The sequence below is a fragment of the Acomys russatus genome, chromosome 27 (assembly GCF_903995435.1).
Source record: "Acomys russatus chromosome 27, mAcoRus1.1, whole genome shotgun sequence".
Lineage (NCBI taxonomy): Eukaryota > Metazoa > Chordata > Mammalia > Rodentia > Muridae > Acomys > Acomys russatus.
The window spans coordinates 8,769,982-8,787,034 of NC_067163.1; the positions used below are offsets into that span (position 1 = coordinate 8,769,982).

General features: G+C 46.6%; 1 protein-coding gene across 1 annotated transcript in view; it reads left to right on the plus strand.

Annotated features, from left to right (window-relative positions):
* The first annotated feature begins 402 nt into the window (after positions 1-402).
* The window catches only part of Dlgap2 (DLG associated protein 2), a 132,357-nt gene continuing 115,706 nt past the window's right edge, over positions 403-17,053 (plus strand). Inside the window, 3 exon segments of the mRNA XM_051169449.1 lie at positions 403-587; positions 1,602-1,750; positions 5,463-5,528. Of these exon segments, the coding sequence (XP_051025406.1) occupies positions 403-587; positions 1,602-1,750; positions 5,463-5,528 (400 nt within the window).

Consider the following 17,053-nt stretch of genomic DNA (forward strand, 5'->3'; position numbering starts at 1 on the left):
TTCATCTTTTTTTTTTTTTTAGTCCAGAGAAATTCAAAATTAGATGCATATTGCTTTTAGTCAGAGCTTTTTCATAAGCCTGTTTGAAGGCATAGTCAGGTCATGGCTACCTGAACTAGACCCACCCTCAAAGCTTGGAAACAAGACTTGTGGGTTTGGAATGCTAATATCCAGCTGTCAGTGGCAGATGCCACCTGCTGTGAGAAAGAGCCTCTCCTTGTCATCTTCATCCAAGTGGAGTGGCCTCATCAGGGCCTTTGAGTTTTCCTCTTAGCCTGATTCAAGTGACATTGAACTACTGGCAAAGAGTCTGCAGACTTCAGGGCAGCTTCTGCTGAGACTCAATCTTCAGTCCAAAATAGAATGTGAGCCCTCTGTGTTGTCAAAAAAAATTAAAATGAAATGAAAGGCCCTGGTTACCGTGGCGGCGGTGGCGGCGGCCGGCTGCAGACTTGCGGTGCAGCTGTGGCTACAGTGCAAGAGGAAGCCGGCATTATGCCTCATCAGTGTCATTGTACTAACCGAGCAGAAATGAAGCCTCCATTTAAGCAGCCACCAAGCGCTATCATTAGCAAATCGGCCAAAATGTAGGCTTGAGTGTGCTGCCTTCGGAGGAAACTTTTTAGAGAACACAGAGACCCTACAAAGTAAAGTTTGTGCCCTGAGGTGGGACAGTCAGTAAACTGAGCTTGGGGGCATCGATGAAAGCCCTGTAATGGCTGTGGCCCATGTGGCTGACCCAGAGCATGATGCCACTGCTGTCAGGGGCTTAAGGGTCACACAAAAGCACCCAGCCAGGAGCATCATGATCTTAGGCAAGGCCGCAGGCCGACATGCTAGGATGCACATATGGATCCAGTTCCCCAGCCTGCAAGGTTACTTTCTCTTGTAGAGATCCTCCTACACACCACACAAGAGATCCAAGGTAGAAGAAGTATATGTGAGGTAACCAAGGGCGGTGACACAGGCGTGGCTCATAGGGGCATGTCACACATGTCTGTTCGCATGGTTCACAGGTAGAATGCTCTTCTCAACCTCACCCTCTCATCTCCCATCCTGTAAGGACATAGAGGGTAAGGTTCCTCAGAAAAGCCAGAACAGTGTCCTCCGCATCCAGAGACTGTGCCAGATGGAGGGCTGTGGTAGGCTGTACCAGTAAGGAAGGCATCAAGGTGCTGAGCACCTAACCTCTAGATACAGAGAAGCCAGGAGCCTTCATCCGAGTCTGCCCTATCCCTCAGCTGCCACACCCTCCCCTACCTTCTACCTAGATTGACTTATCACCGTTATCTGAGCTGACTCTGCCCTCTACCTAGGCATTATAACCCCTCCTTCCTGAGTTGACTCTACCCTCTGCTGCCCACAGAGAAGGTACAGTGACACCTTCAGCATCCTCCCCACAAAAGCTTCGCACAGGAGCTATGCAGTCCATAGAGCTGTAATGCCATCTACTCTGCCTTATCAGAGGTGCCAGGATGCAGAAGCTGTAATGTACACTGCCTCCCTGAGACTCTGGCCCCGTTCTTAGAAGTGATCTCCTGGGCCATCTGTCACCTGTCTACTCCCAACCATTCCTCTCCTGTCTTCTGCCATTTCATCAGAAGATTCGTAATTCATGTCACCTCAGTCCTCAGATGCTGCTGCACTGGTATTAGTGACAGCAACATGGGACTTCGGCTGATGACAGACAATAAGGCAAAGTATAGGAGCAATGGCTGTGTGTCCACAGAGGATGCGCTTAACCTCCTTGGTCTGCACTGTTTCCACTAGAAACATCAGTGACACAACTGTGCGGTCCCAGTGTTAAAGAGAGCTGCTCAAGCATGTGCTGTCTTTTTCCAACTTAGCTACTGAAAAAAGTGTGAGCGGCTAGTCTTGCTGGACAGCTCTCGAGAGAGAGAGAAGAGGAAGCAAGCAATGGTGTGCTTTTGTGGTAAGAGGCTGTGCCTGTATCACCAGACTGAGCCTGTATCCTGTTAGACGCAGTCTTAAGTCATGTCATGACTCTTCGGGAACCATGAGAACTTAGCAGAGCAGGAGAGCCTTTTCCTGTCACACCCAGGCAGCTTTGGGGCAGTGAGAAAACACACCTGTATCATGTGTTCAAAGGAAGAAGAGAGTACATGACATGTTTGTTGAGCTTGTGCCACCAGTCTAGAGGATGGCACAGGCTCTCTCTTGCCGTCTGAATGCTCTTGACATACCTTGTCCCCAGTTCCTTCCTGCTGGGGCGTCTGAGAGAAGCTTCTCACAGGGTTGGAGGGTAGAGCTTTGGAAGAGAGGCTGTAACATGGAACTTTAGAAAGGCCTGCTCCCACACAGCAGACTCTGGTCACAGTCTTCCAAGCACATCCAGCATTACGTTCCCTTGTGAAAGAAAACAAATGAGTCATAAGGTAGACTGAGGCAGGAACTGCTGTGAGGGAGCAATATGAAAAGAAAAACCTGAGAGCCAGGACAATGGGGAAAGGTGCTCATCAGATGCTCGCATGGATAAGTGGGTAGGTTTTGGAACTTTAAGTAGAGGACACTTTCTTAATTTGTGAAGAATGTGATGGACATTGAACGTGGTGTCAGATATTGGCACTATTAATTTATAGCACTGATTAATCTCACACACAGTCTCACAGCACTCCCTGTCCAAGATCTATTGGCCTTGATCATGCAAAGATGAAGGGGCTGGATCAAGGAGGCTTGCAGTCACCTAGATTCAGAATGCCTGAGAGCCTGGCTAGTGGCACTGTTGCTCTTCCCCAGCCACAGCCTGTTTCTTAGATCGTACAGCTCACCTTTTGTGTAAAAGCTGGAATGAAGTGGGTTTCTTTAATAAGTATAAAGATAGGGACAGAGACAGAGAGAGACACAGACACAGAAAGAGACAGGGAGAGGAGAGGAATGGAGAGGAGAGGAAAGAGAGAGGGAGGGAGGAAGAGGAGGAGGAAGAGAGGAGAGGAGAGGAGAGATCTACTGATAAGTCAGTGTTCACGTGTCTTTAAGCCTACAAAGGGGCAGATATGGGATCCATAATATAATTAGAGTGGTCATTCAACTCGAGAGTCCTTTGCATCCTTTGTGCATCTGTCATTCATCCCACCCCTCACCGATTTATTGCCGTCCACTGTACAGGCTCTGGAACTATGGGGAGGGAAAGGACAAGGACACTCAGCTGTCTCAGCAGTGGCCTTCAGTCTGAGTAGGACATTCACCTGCACAGATCAGGGACTTGGAACAGGAATGTCATAGAAATAAAACTTGGCCTGAAAAATCCAAAGCCTGCTTGGACAAGGAAGGGCCATATCCTGTCTATAACAGGTCAGCTTTGTCAGCTATGAGGTGACAAAGACTTTCTGTATGCTCACCTTTCTACATGGTGCTTTTTACACCAGGGCCTTAGTTGACCAACATAATCTGGACAACAGGGCCAAGGTAAAGTATACAGACAGTTACTCCTATGCCTAAAATTCGGATCATAAAACTCATTGACCCACCATCCTTGGGGTGTTGTTCTCAGAGTGAAAGGCTGCTTTCCTCCTTGAGCACTGTAAGCTGCGACACAGGCATGATGGTGTGATTGGTATGCAGCCTTGTCATCCCTTCTGTGCACTGTCTGCCCATTTTCTTGGCATTGTTTCTAGCTAATCATTCAAAAATGTAAGGTTAGCTCGCATTCAGATCCTCTGTGTAAAAACTCTTACTTTGCACGTGCATGTGTGTTTAAAATAAGGGAAGGTATAAGACCTGAGACGATGGGTCTGTTGCAGAGTTCCTTCTGGCTTGAGAGATAACACTATATAGCAGTTGTCTCCATGGAGACTGTGCTTGGTCAAAACTACCTGTGGTGCTGGGTGTGGGCTCCTAGTCCTTAGTGTGATCTCAGAACTCACCATATCCCTAATAGGCATGCCTGTCTCCTAGTAGGAAAACATGGTAAAGTATATATAAAGTGCTATTGGCGAGCAGAAAGCCAACACACTTAGATACTACAAAGCTGCAGTAAACCATCTTAATGAAACCTGAACCTGAATCCAGTGGGTGTTTATTATATACCTGTATTTTCTCAGTGTCAAGGAGAGCCCATAATATGAAATGTAACTTCATCTTTATGCGAGAAGATTGTAGCTTGGTCCACAGCATCTTTCATGACTTACCTGCCTCTTTCTTGCCCTAACTTCCTATGGTAGCGATGAGCTGGCTCAGGGATGGTGACAGTGGAGCATGTAGATCCAATTGTGATATATTTATATGGATTCTGTTCATACTAGAGCGTGATTAGGGGTGTTCAATGCCAGAGGAGATGTGTACCCAGTCTTAGAGGCTCTCCACCAGTGTTGGACCCTCTCCCCTGAATGCACAAATACTGAATTTAAAAAATGTAATTATATCTATAGATGTATATCAGAATAGTTACATATTGGTGAATACATCCGTGTATACATGATGCCATACATCATGTTGGGATACACACCCCATATGTATAGACACACACACACACACACACACACACACACACACTATATATATATATATATATATATATATATATATATATATATATATATATGTATATGTATATATATATACATACTTATATTATATTATATATGGAATGTGGTACAGAAGAGCCTCAGTCTGAGACGCATCTCCATGAGTGCACCTGAGCAGTGCACATTTCCAACCACATGTCAGTGTAGGGCAGCCATCCCAGGCACTGAATCTGGCACATGTGGATGCACTGCAACTCCTGAGTCCTGACCCTGAAGTGCTGTGCAGAAGTGCAGGTGGGGTGCAGACACCCAGTCCAGCTCCACAGGCACTGATGAGATAAGAACATGTGTCCGTTCACCTTCCCACTCAGATCCCATATAAGCAGGGAAGAGAGTTGAAATGACACCGATGTCATGACCATGTGGTGATCCGTGCTAAGGTAGCAGAGTCTCTGCTCCAGGAGCCAGAGACCGCAACTAAAGCAAGTGTGGGGACCTGAGCTGGCCTCTCACAAAAGGAGAAATTGAGACCCAAGTAAACCCCGCCCAGAATAAACTTGCAGCACTGCAGAACTTGAACATGGAAAAATGGGGTGAGAATACAACTATAATCTCTGGAGCTGGGTGTTCTCTTTGGGGTATCTTAGACTCCTTAGGCCTTGACTGGTCCAAGGAATCCAGGCCAACAACAGTCAAGACAGCTGAGTACATCCAAAGTTATCCAGGGAAGCTAAGATGTGTTTGCAAAACCTGCCTCTGCAGGAACCTCAAAGAGGAATGGGGCACACACATGTGGGATCTTGGGGCGGTTAAAGAAGTGACAATTGCTCTGAGGTTCTCAGTACAAAACACGAAGGTCTGAGCAGTGCAATGAGAAGAAGAAGAAAAGTGTCTGTGTGTCTGTCTGGCGTCAGCCATGGCTAATGACTGCAGCTTCACCAGAACAATAGTAAGCGTGTCTTCCCTTCTGTCTTACAGAGGAAGAAGGAGGAGACTTGGCCCAGCCGGGCCTCAGCTTCCCAGGTCCTGCAGAAGAGGACATAGGTAAGTGGCTGGCAGGGGTGGGGGTGCAATGACTTCTCAGAGTCCCACCCACTTTATCAAACCCATCCCTAGGAAACTCACACTAAACTTGCCAAGCACATCTGGCCTGAGAGACTGTACCAGTGAGAAGTAAGAAGCCATGCTGGTGGTTTTACAAAATAGTAAACAGGCTTGTGATTCCCTTCAAGAAAAGGGCTTCCTGGACCCTCGTGTTGATGGGTTAAAGACATAAGAATGTGGGGGCATGTGTAGAAAAGCCTCCTCCGCTGACTCTAGGCTGGAACCCGCCCTCATGTACTCAAAGGAAGCCAACAGCTCCATCCTTCTCTGGAAGCAGCTGAGGCTTTTGGGCCAGCACAGTGCAGGCAGAGGCACATGCTGCTTCATCAGGAGCTCCTCTGTCCCTGTCCTCTCCCTGTCCCTGTCTGTCTCTCTGTATCTCTATGTCTCTCTCTGTGTCTCTGTCTCTGTCTCTCTCTCTCCCTCTCCCTCCCCTCCCCTCTCAGGAAACAACAAGAGAAACTGTTGCCCCCCCCCACCTCCCCACAGGCTCACATCAGCCTCATTTAATGTCACTCCAGACACAAGGGGCTGGTGACACTTCGGGTGGTCCGTCAGTCGACAGGGAGTTATCCTTATACTCATCAGGACAACCACCGCTGTCAGAGATGCAGAGAGCTGAGTAAATCCAGCATCAAGCATCAGTCAGACAAAAACCTGCATGGCTCTGAGCCCTGTTCTCCTTCATGCTCTCCTTACAAACGCACAGAGTCAGGTGTTCCCGGAATGACTCCAAGCCCCAGGTCTGCTATAATACACAGATATGCCATGGAGTGTTCACCCTAGCTTGTTTGTTTGAGACAGAGTTTTATACTACAGGCTGGCCTCAAATACACAGCAGGCCTCCTACCCAAGCCCCAGGGTGCTGGGATTTACAGAGTTGAGACACCACACCCAATCTAGGCAAATCACTCAGTGGGGATTTTTCTTAGTTTTCTTCAGACGGCAACAAGTGACGACCCTGTTGGTTCTCCGATAGGCACAATGTAATAGCGGGTGCTCAAGGAAGCCTCTTTGCATGAACTGTGGCATACTTTAAAGAAAGCTATGTTCTCTCTACATTCCAAGACAGCTTGCTTTTCAATTTACACCTATTGAATGGGGTGCCCAAGTCTGCGACGGCACGGGAACTCACGTGTCGGAGGTCTCCAGAACTGCCTGGATGCAGCATCAGATGCCCAGAGTTGTTCTCACTGGGACCAGAAGTGGCAGTTGTGGCAGCAATTCTTCTTCCTCACAGACAAATAAAACATGTGGGAATCCCCCCCCCCCCCCCCCACCCCGCCAAGGGCCAGTTTTCCAGGCAGCGGGAGCTTGTGACTTGGTGCATTGGTCTCCAGGGACAGGTGTGGATGCAGAATATCAGTACAGGAACTTAGCTAGGGTGTAGATCTCGGGAAAGCCAGGAGCCAGTGCTGGCTTATCCCAGAGTCATAGAGACTGATGCTGAGGGCTGAAGCTGGGTTGTGGTCACTCTGAGCGTGTTGCACGTGTCAGGCTGCACTTCATCATGTCAAAGACGGGACAGGATTAACTGCTCTTCCCATTGCTATTATAGAGTTTACTGCATGACACACCCGCAGTGTGCAACTGCCACCCTAGTGTCTATAATAGAGTTTATCACTCATCCCAAACTAAGACTATGTGTCCATTCCACAGCCCCATGACTCACCATCCTAGTCTATTTTTCTATGGATTGGCCTACACTGAGAACTTGAATGCGTGGAAACATGCTGTGTTGTCTTTCAGCGAGTGGCTTATTTCCCTCAGCATAAGATTATTCTGTTATAACATGTGGCAGGATTTCACATTTAGAGCTGAGTAATATCCCACAGCATCTGGAATATACTGTGCTCCTCTGCTGATCCATCAAGGGCCATTTCATTGTCTGGTCCCATCTCTCTTGTCATATATCCACATATAGCATGGCTGCACCATGAGGTAAGCCAAAGTCCGCTGTTCTCACGCCCCACCACACTGTTCAAGGTTGGGAGGAACGAGAAGGGACAGTGAGTTCTGGAAGCTTTGGGAGCAAAGAAGCAGGATGGTTCCTGTTTGAAGTGGGGTAAAGGGCAGGGAGTGGAGGTTAAGGAAAAAAACCAATGGACCCTCGGGGGCTCTGGAGGAAGGGGAGTAAGCCCTGGGTGTGTGCCTGTTCCGAGCAGAAGCAGATGCTTGGGGACCCACCTCTGAAGCTCTAGATCTGAGCCAAAGCCAGCGGCCGTCCCCGTGTGTGCTGTTTTTTTGTCTACTTGACAAGAAGTTGGAGTTATTTGGGAAGAAGAACCTCAATTGGGGAGATGCCTCCTTCAGATTATCTGTGGGCATCTTTTTTTTTTAAAATAATAATTGAAGTGGAAGGACCCACCTCACTGTAGGCAGTGTGACCCGTGGACTGGTGGTCCTGGGTTATATAAGATAGCGGTCTGAGCAAACCATCCTCATCAAGCCGGGAAGCAGCATTCCTCTATGGCCTCTACAATTCTTGCCTCTAGGTTCCTTCCTTAGCTTCTTCTCCTGGCAATCCTTCTATGGTGGGCTGTGTTGTGGAAGTGTAAGCCAAATAAACCCTTTCCTCCCCGAGTTGCTTTTGATCATGGGGTTCTACCACAATAATAGAACCCTAACTGTGGTAGAAATTGGTTCTACATTTGTGGAATATTGCTATAATAAACATGGCCATGTTTTAAGGAGGATTGTGAAGGACTTGAGTAAATTTGGGCTATAGAATCCATTGAGTGTTTAGAGCTCAATGGGTTATTGTGGGAGCTTAGAATACAATGCAGAAGAAGCTCAGACAGTGGAGGCCTGGCTTATGAGGTTTCAGAAAGAAGTTTGAGAGGCCCTTAAATCCTCTACTGGGGCTTTTAAATGTTTTTTGGAATAAGAATATGTAGTTCTGATCATCAGGAGGTGAAGAATTGACCATGATTAACAAGAGTTCAAAATTATTAAAGTGAAACCTTTGGTTTTCTGGGACAATTGAAACTGGTCAGTAGGGGCTAAGGAGTCAGCTGTGATTAAGTAAATATGAGCATCATTGAGGTGAAATCTTCTGGGAAATGTTTCCTTGGTGTCAGCACATGAAAGGTGTGGTCCAGGGGCGCCCAAGAATAGATCACATGTTGGTAGCCCAACTCAGTAATGTCAACAGTTTCCCAGGCACTCCTGGTTTTGAAGGCATAAGACAGTGATGGAGAGCAGGCGAGGCTTGGCACTCATGGTGAGAGGCTCCTCCTGGGGAAGGTACAGCCTCAGTTGCAGGAGAAGCCCCAAGATTGAAGCGGCCATGAAGTGACATTGGGCCCCGGCACCCTGTGTCATGGCCAGCATGCCTGGAGAGAGGTCAGGGGAGGGTGATGGTGAAAGCGGAAACCAGGTACAGTCGAGACCCCAGCATGCCTGAAGAGAGGTCAGGGGAGGGAGATGGTGAAAGCGGAAACCAGGTGCAGTCAAGACCCCAGCATGCCTGGAGAGAGGTCAGGGGAGGGCGATGGTGAAAGCAGAAACCAGGTGCAGTCGAGACCCCAGCATGCCTGGAGAGAGGTCAGGGGAGGGCGATGGTGAAAGCGGAAACCAGGTGCAGTCAAGACCCCAGCATGCCTGGAGAGAGGTCAGGGGAGGGCGATGGTGAAAGCGGAAACCAGGTGCAGTCGAGACCCCAGCATGCCTGGAGAGTTCAGTACCTTGTGATGACTGCCAAGGACAACAGCCAGGCATGGAGTGGAGCCAGCCTGAGCCTAGGGGACAAGCTGCGTGTGGTGTGGTTTTACAGAACTAGAGAAGTGGACCCAGGCCCTCTGGAGCCCGGAGGATCCTGGGTAGATCCCAGGTGTCAATCTCTGAGCTCTTCACACTGTGGACTTTGCTTTTGCTTTGCTTTGATTTCACCTCTGCACTCATTCTTCCCTCTTAGAATAAGAAGTTATTTAACTTGTTTTTTAATTTTCGGGAGCCCACAGTTGAGAGACCTTGTAGAGATCTATTCTTGAAGTGTTTGAATTTTGGGAGACTATGGAATTTTTAAAAGTTGTGATGTGTTTTACATTGTGATATTAATATAAAATATTAGAGAGAGATCAGAAAGGAAAAGTTGTGGTTTAATAAGTGATATATTTGTGTGTCAGGTTGTCAAGATCCGGGATCCCTGAGGAGACACATGCTGGTTCGTGTTGTTTTGTTTTGATGGGGGGATTTTTTTGTCAACTTGACACAATCTACAGTTACTCAGGAAGAGAACCCTTAACAAAGAAAATGTAGTGGATTTTCTTGATTGATGATTAATGATACATGATTAATGTGGAAGGGCCCAGCTCACTGTGAGAAGTGTCACCCATAGGCAGGTGGCCCTGAGTTGTCTAAGAAAGTGAGCCAAGCCAGCCATGAAGAGAGCAAGCCGGAAAGCAGTCTTCTTCCATGGCTTCTGCTCCTGTTGCTGCCTGCGGTTTCCTGTTTCGGGTTCCTGCCCTGACTTCTTTCCAGGTTGGAGTATGATGCAGGAATGTAAGCCAAACCATCACCCTCACAAGGTGCCTTTGGTCACGGTGTTCTCACATAACAGTAGAAACCTGACTAAGACATCACAGCTGTGAAACTCTGAGAGTGGCGCCCTGCTGCTTCTGACAGGCAGTGCCTGGGGCTTGGTATCCCTAGAGACCCCCTACTTGCCTTTTTTTCTGAAGGAAACCCTGCATTTGTTTTCTTGTTACTTGTTATTTTCCTTGCTTTCTAGAAACTGGAAACTAGACACTGTAGACACTAGAGCATGTGATGTGACTATCAATATACACTTGGTGAATAATGTTTAACCAAGACCACGAACCTGTCACCTCACACACTTGCATGTTTTCTGTGATGAGGAAATTAAGAGCTAATCTTACAGTGCGTTGCTACATAGTCAAGATGGTGTGATATCTTCCACCGGCTCTCCCTACTCTCTCCCAGTCCCTGGTGGCCATGTTCTGCCCTCAATTCTCCAAGACCAACATTTAAAGGCTCCACGTTTGTGTGAGGTACTTGTTCTCTGCCTGGTTTAGTTCATTTCATAGGATCCTCTGGGCTATTCTATGTTGCCACCAATGACAGGAATCCTCTTTGTCAAGGCTGAATGGTATTCCACTGTGGATATGCACCACTTTTTATCTGTTCTCTCATCTATCAATGAGTAGTAGGTTGTTTCTATTTCTTGGCTATCGGGAACAGTGTCTGCACTTATACACCAACGTTATCTCCTTTGGAGGGGTACCCAGGAATGTTGTGCTGGGTCAGCTATCCCACGTCGTGATAATATGCAAGCAAGGGTGTTGAGAGACCTGTCATGACATGTTCCAGGCAAGAAAACTCTAATGAACTTTTTTAAAAATCCTAAGCTATTCTTATGTTTTATGTTAGTAAAGGGTGTTTTCTACAAACCAGATTCTGCACCCTTGTCTGGGTGTCTCTTCCATTTGAGAGCATCTGAGCCTTCAGGTGCTCATGTATGACATAGGATCCTTTGATGAGAGCTGCAGGGCTCATGAAGATACAGGTCTTTATAGCATTTATCTCTGGTGTTGGTAAGTGGGATACATGGGACTCATTCACAGTGGCCACATCGAAGGAGGAAACTTGCTCTTCCCAGAAAATCCATCTCTAGGGAAGATGCTCTTTGATGGTTAATCTGCTTGACTAGATCCGGGATCCCTGAGGAGACACGTGTCAGTGCGTGACTCTGAGGACATTTCCAGAGACAGCTACAACTGAGGAAAAAAGACTCATCTGAATGTGGTGTCATTGTCCCATGCTGACTAGGATAAAAAGGAAAGAAGGAAGAGAATGCGAGCTGGGCACCAGAGTTCATCTCTCTGCTTGCTGACTGAACAGTCCCTGTGACCAGCTGCCTTACATTCTTGCTGCAATGCCTTCCCTACCGTGGTGGATTGTGCCTTCAAACTGTGAGCCACAGGAAATTCTTCCTCTTTCCTTCTTCCTTCCTTCCTTCCTTCCTTCTTTAAGTTGCTTTTCTGATGCATTTGTTCATAACAATGAGAAAATTAACTACTATACCCTCAGGTATCAAACTGATCTCTCAGTAATTCTTGTGAGGTTTGGCCATTTCCTAAGATGTTATAGTTGGCCCTCCTCACATGTGGAGTCAACCAACCACAGCTGGCGAGTATTTGGAAAGCTTTTCACGTTTGCTGAACACATGTGGAGTCCTTTCTTGTTATTTCCTCCAAAACAATACACCTTGCAACAATTTGCCTGGTGTTTACATCCCACATCCTACTTTTATCTTGAAGATTCTTCCTGAGTATTCTTGGGGATCCTGGAACCAACCCCCATAATAGGGAAGGTGACTATAGTGCTAAAATGATGTTTGCTATTATCAGAGTATCTTATCATAGTAACAAAAATAGTATCTACATAACTTTGTAACAATTTTAAATGCTCACACTTATCTTTAGCTCAGTTTCTAGAATCAGTGGAAGTGGTGGAGTGATGTCCTTCTGTCAGGGCCCTCACTTTGCCTCTGGCTCAGCAGCCGAGCACCCCCAATTCTGCCTTACACGGCCCTCCCCCATCTCCTCATCCTCCAAGTGGTTTTATCCCATGGCTCCCTGGTCCCTAGACCACCAATGGGATTGCAGAAGCCATCTCCCGAGAATGGCCCTCCCTCATGTGTGATATGGGACACAGTGTTGTCATATGATATGGAAAAGGAGTGAGAAGCTATCCTCAGGGAGGAATTACCCAGTTGGATAATTCAAGGGAACTTATTTTTTATTATTCCACTTTACTTTAATTTCTTACTTTTCAAATATTTTTAAAGTGGGTTCTTGCCGCATAGTCCAGGCTGGCCTCAAACTTATAGCAATCCCCCTGGCTCAGCCTCCCAAGTGCTGGCGTGACAGACATAAACCATCATACCCAGTTCATAATTCTATTTTTAAATTCTGTTCCCATACAAACAAATTAAAATAGAGTTAAGCTGGGAAACTCGGATGTTCATGGAAGGCAGAAGGGTGGAGTCTTCCTTGACTGGCACTCTGCTATCAAGTGTCAGCTTCCAGCTGCCCTGAGCCTGGACACTGGCCAGTGTGGTGCTTCAGATGCCCTTCACCACTCAGGACCTTTTATTGTACCTTCCCTCAAGCATTAGTTACAGAGTAGGTATGGGACTATTGAGGACAAAGACTAGCAGCTCAGTGTAATAGAGGGCATGTGAGAAAAGCAAGTGCGTAGCTGAGTCCAGGAAGGGAAAAGGTGCCATTTCCACAACAAGGCCAAAAACCAATTTAAAGCTGAGGGTTCAGGAAGGCACAGGAAAGCACCAAAGCAGTTGTGGGGACAAATGACTTTCTGGAAGCCACCAGGCTTGTGCAGATAGATGGGCCATTGGAGCTGGGTCTGAGGTGGAAGGGCTCTCCTGTGAGCAATGGCTCAACTTGGGAGAGGATACATGAGCTGTACTTAGGTACCTGCTAGCACAGCAGCTAAGTCATCTCATGGTTCCATCTGGGAACGCTGAAGACTGAGTGAAGGGCAAAGCATCATGGGCTATGACATGGTGCTGGAGCTGGGTTCACCTTCTGAAGAGCTCAGGAGAGACCACACAGGGCTCTGCACTGCTGGAGGTCACATTATGGCCTTGGCTGGAGCAGGTGGCTTATATGCTTACCAAGCCCTGGAGACAGGAGACAGAAGGGATAGGCCAAGAGAGAGAGATTAGCCAGGATCCTTTGGGAGCACCAGCCAGATGCTGTTCTCAACCCCAGGCTCTTGCAAAGTAGAAAAAAAACCTCCATATATGATTCTCCTGGAGCCTTTTAGAAAGGAGAGAGACCAATGCTTTTACCAGAAAGCTGCAAGTTCTTGTAGCATGTGCTCAGTCTGCAAGGTTCCAGGTGTTACAGACCCCCAATTTGTAAGCTGCATCTCTCTTGTCAATAGAAAACAAGACCACAGTGTCAGAGGCTTCATGCCCTGGGGACTGCCCTCCTCAGCTCCGCCCCCACGATGAGTCAGCTAGCCAGATTAGGCTCTCAAGTGCACTCTGACTGACACTGTCCTCCACATTCTCAGGCATCTCTGGGATTCGCTTACATGTTAATCTCAGACATGAACACCAGGTAGAGGTACCTCTGCATGTATTTTCATGTGTGGGCTATAGGTAGAAGGAAGTGTGTTTCCTGCACCCAGCTCTGTTCCTATGGAAAGGCATCATCACAAATGAAGCAAAAAATGCTCATGATGCCTGCAAATTTTCCCTTGATCACCATGGCACATACATACACAAAAAATGATTGATTGATTGATTGATTGATTGATTAAAGACAAGAAGACCTCAGGACAAGGTGTGGCTCACTGACACTGCCATCACTGTTGCACTATGACTGGGTGGTCTGACCTTATCAACAGTAGCTGCAGTCAGACTTGCAGGAATGAAATGTGAAGCGCAGTCCAGGGAAGATGGCTCAGTGCTCCCAGCAGGAGCCCGTCTTGTTTACTGTCATCACAGAACATGATTTGAAAGATGACTGAGGCCCTTGGCAAATTGCAACATCCGAAAACCCAGATTCCAATCCCATGCATATTTTTACATCTTCAACAGGCTCTGTGACTAGGGGTTTGCTTCTTGTACAAGTCATCAGCAGGCAACAGCAATATGAGTGTTTGAAACTCAGCTCAAATTTGTGCAAAGTATCTGTTCTCTGGGTGGAAACAGGTGGAATTGAGCGGGCCTCCCGTGAGAGTGAGGGCACACTTGAGGATGTACAGGACACCGGCTGTGCTTCAGGAGAATGGCTTCCAGACCTAAGCAAATGTCTCTACAGGAGGAGGAACCCAGGATTAGCCACCAGACTTCCAGGAAACTTTGTAGTTTGTGGGAAACGAAAGCAGCAGGTGCTGTGGATTTGAGAGTCTGGGGGATTCCACCTGCCTTGATGTTTCTGTGCTTGAGTGAACGAAGTGGCAGGGTCAGAGGATCCCAGGTGCTTATGAACACCCTGCATCATCCAGGCAGCCCGAGTCAGCATGTTTCATCCCAGGCAAGTCTGTGAATATACCAAGTGACTGTCTGCCATCCGCAAGTTGGGAGGCTGCAGTGTGGAAGTCTGTGGATGTGTCCAAGGTCATTAATGACCTGAGCTAAGAGAGACCATGTGGAGTCTTCAAGTGCCCACTTCTCTAGTGCCCAACTTATAAACAACATTCACTTTATTTGACACATGGTGTTATCTAGTTAGTTTTAAAATGCTCTTGGAAAAAACACAGCATCAACATGCCTGCAATATATGTTTTCATGCTAAATCAATTTGCCATGTGTCTGTGAGCTGACTGATTTCTCAGTATAAATCTCTCAATGCTTCATCTGAGGCCATTAGTTAATTCAAGCTTAAAACCTTTTTCATAATGGGCACACCTGCATTTTCACTGTAATCATGAAACCAGAAACTACATTTCCTTAGTAAGAAACCAGTTCCCTTGGAAATGAGAACTTGCAGTATGTGATAACTAACATGCTATGTCAACAAATGTGAGCCCCAGAGCCTAGTTAGGAACTAAAAAGAAAAACAGTACTCTCCAAGTTTTATTAAAGTATAACAAAAACCATGACTATTTGGCATAAGACGAACACCAGTTAACCAGCTACAATTAGCACTAGTTAGACATTTAACTCATCATCTTTTATAAGTCCCCTGTGATCACAGTTTTTGGAATCAGAGGAAAGGCAGAGAGACCTGCCCATCTCATCACTGTCCCCGAGGAGAAGTACTGGAGGAGGCTCCTGGCTCTGAGGTCAGTTGCTTATACTGCAGAGATCCCATGCACCCTTCACCCCCAATCTCGATGACATCAGAGGGGAGGGTTTCAAGCTTAATGCAAACATTTCAGACAAAACAATAAAAGCTTTTAAGTAACACATGGATTTTGTAACCTATAATGTCAACGTGGCTCAAGCTGTTTCTTTTGCATAACTTCATAAGAGGAGTCTGTCCGGTAAAATAACAAAGTTCACCATAGCAGAGTGAGTAAGCTGGTTGGGTACAAGACAGTGCAGTAGGCATGCTTCAGCAGTGACACTCGATGCATCTGTACCATCTCCTGAAGCCTAGCAGAGAGCACTGAACCCCAGCCTCAACCCCTGGGCTTGTACTGTGAATCCTACACATTCATGAGTGGAGCCACAGCTTACAGCAACCTGAACCAACAGGGATCAGCCTTGGGTTCTTAAAAGCAAGTAACACAGGAACTGTCCTAGCCAGGCAATCATTTTACTGGTGAATCTGAAATGTCTGGATGCAGATGCCTGAATACCTTTGTGTGCGTGAAGAGACTGTATCAAGATCTAGTACATTCTGAAGATTAATTGGACCAATGGATGGCTGTTTTTAATATTCTATTGTTTAAAAAAAAAATCAAAATTCAGGCTCCTAGTACGGGTTCTCAGGGGAACTGAATCCAGAATTCAAATGCTGCTATCCTGCACCTTCTGGGAGGATGTACCTTGGCTCCATTGATCCAGAGACCCTGGACGAGCCATGGGAAGATCACAAACACAAGGTCCATATATTTCAGCAACATCAGATGGAGACAAGCGAAAACCCATGTCTCCCCTGTGAGTACCACTGTTTGCCACTGGCCTTCCCTAATGTAGGCGAAATCAGTCTCCAGAGACAGATATTGGCTATAAAATAACTAGGTAAAATGTCTGAACCTAAAGATGAAGGCACCTGAAACATGGCATCTCATAAATAAGGCATGCTCATCATATCAACAACAGGTTTCTCAACAGAATTTTTGAGAGCCAGGAGGGCATGGGATAATCTTCCTCAAACCCTAAAATATATAACTGCCAACCTAGATTACTATACCCAGTGAAGCTAGTTTTCAAATAGGAGGGAAAATATAGACATTCTAAAATGAACACAAGCTAAAGAAATCCATAACCACTATACTAGGGCTGCAGAAAATATTTAAAGGAATGCTGCAAAGAAAACAAAAACAACAGGAGACTGTAGAAAGAGTAATGCTTTCTAGAAAACTGGGGAAGCAAATGGGTATTAAGGAAGAAATAATGCAAAATTATAGGAATAAGTGCATGCGTGCATGTGTGTGTGTGTGTGTGCGCGTGCACTTGCGTGTGTTTGCATACAGAAGTCAGAAGTTCACATCAGGTGTCTTCCTGTCTTCTTCTCTCACTCTCCACCATTTTGATGAGATAGGACCTCTCACTGAATCTGGAGCTCCTGGGTCAGCTAGACTGGCTTGCCAGAAACACCCATGATGCACCTGTCTCAGAACCTAACACCTATGCTGAGGTTACAAGTGTGTAACACCATGCCTGGCTTTTAGGTGAGAACTGGGAATCCAATAGTGGTCTTCATGCACCTGGTCTTCTCACCACCTGCCCAGCCTGGCCCATACCTTTTAGTAGTAACTATAAATATTAATTATCTCGGTTTTCTAATGAAGAGACA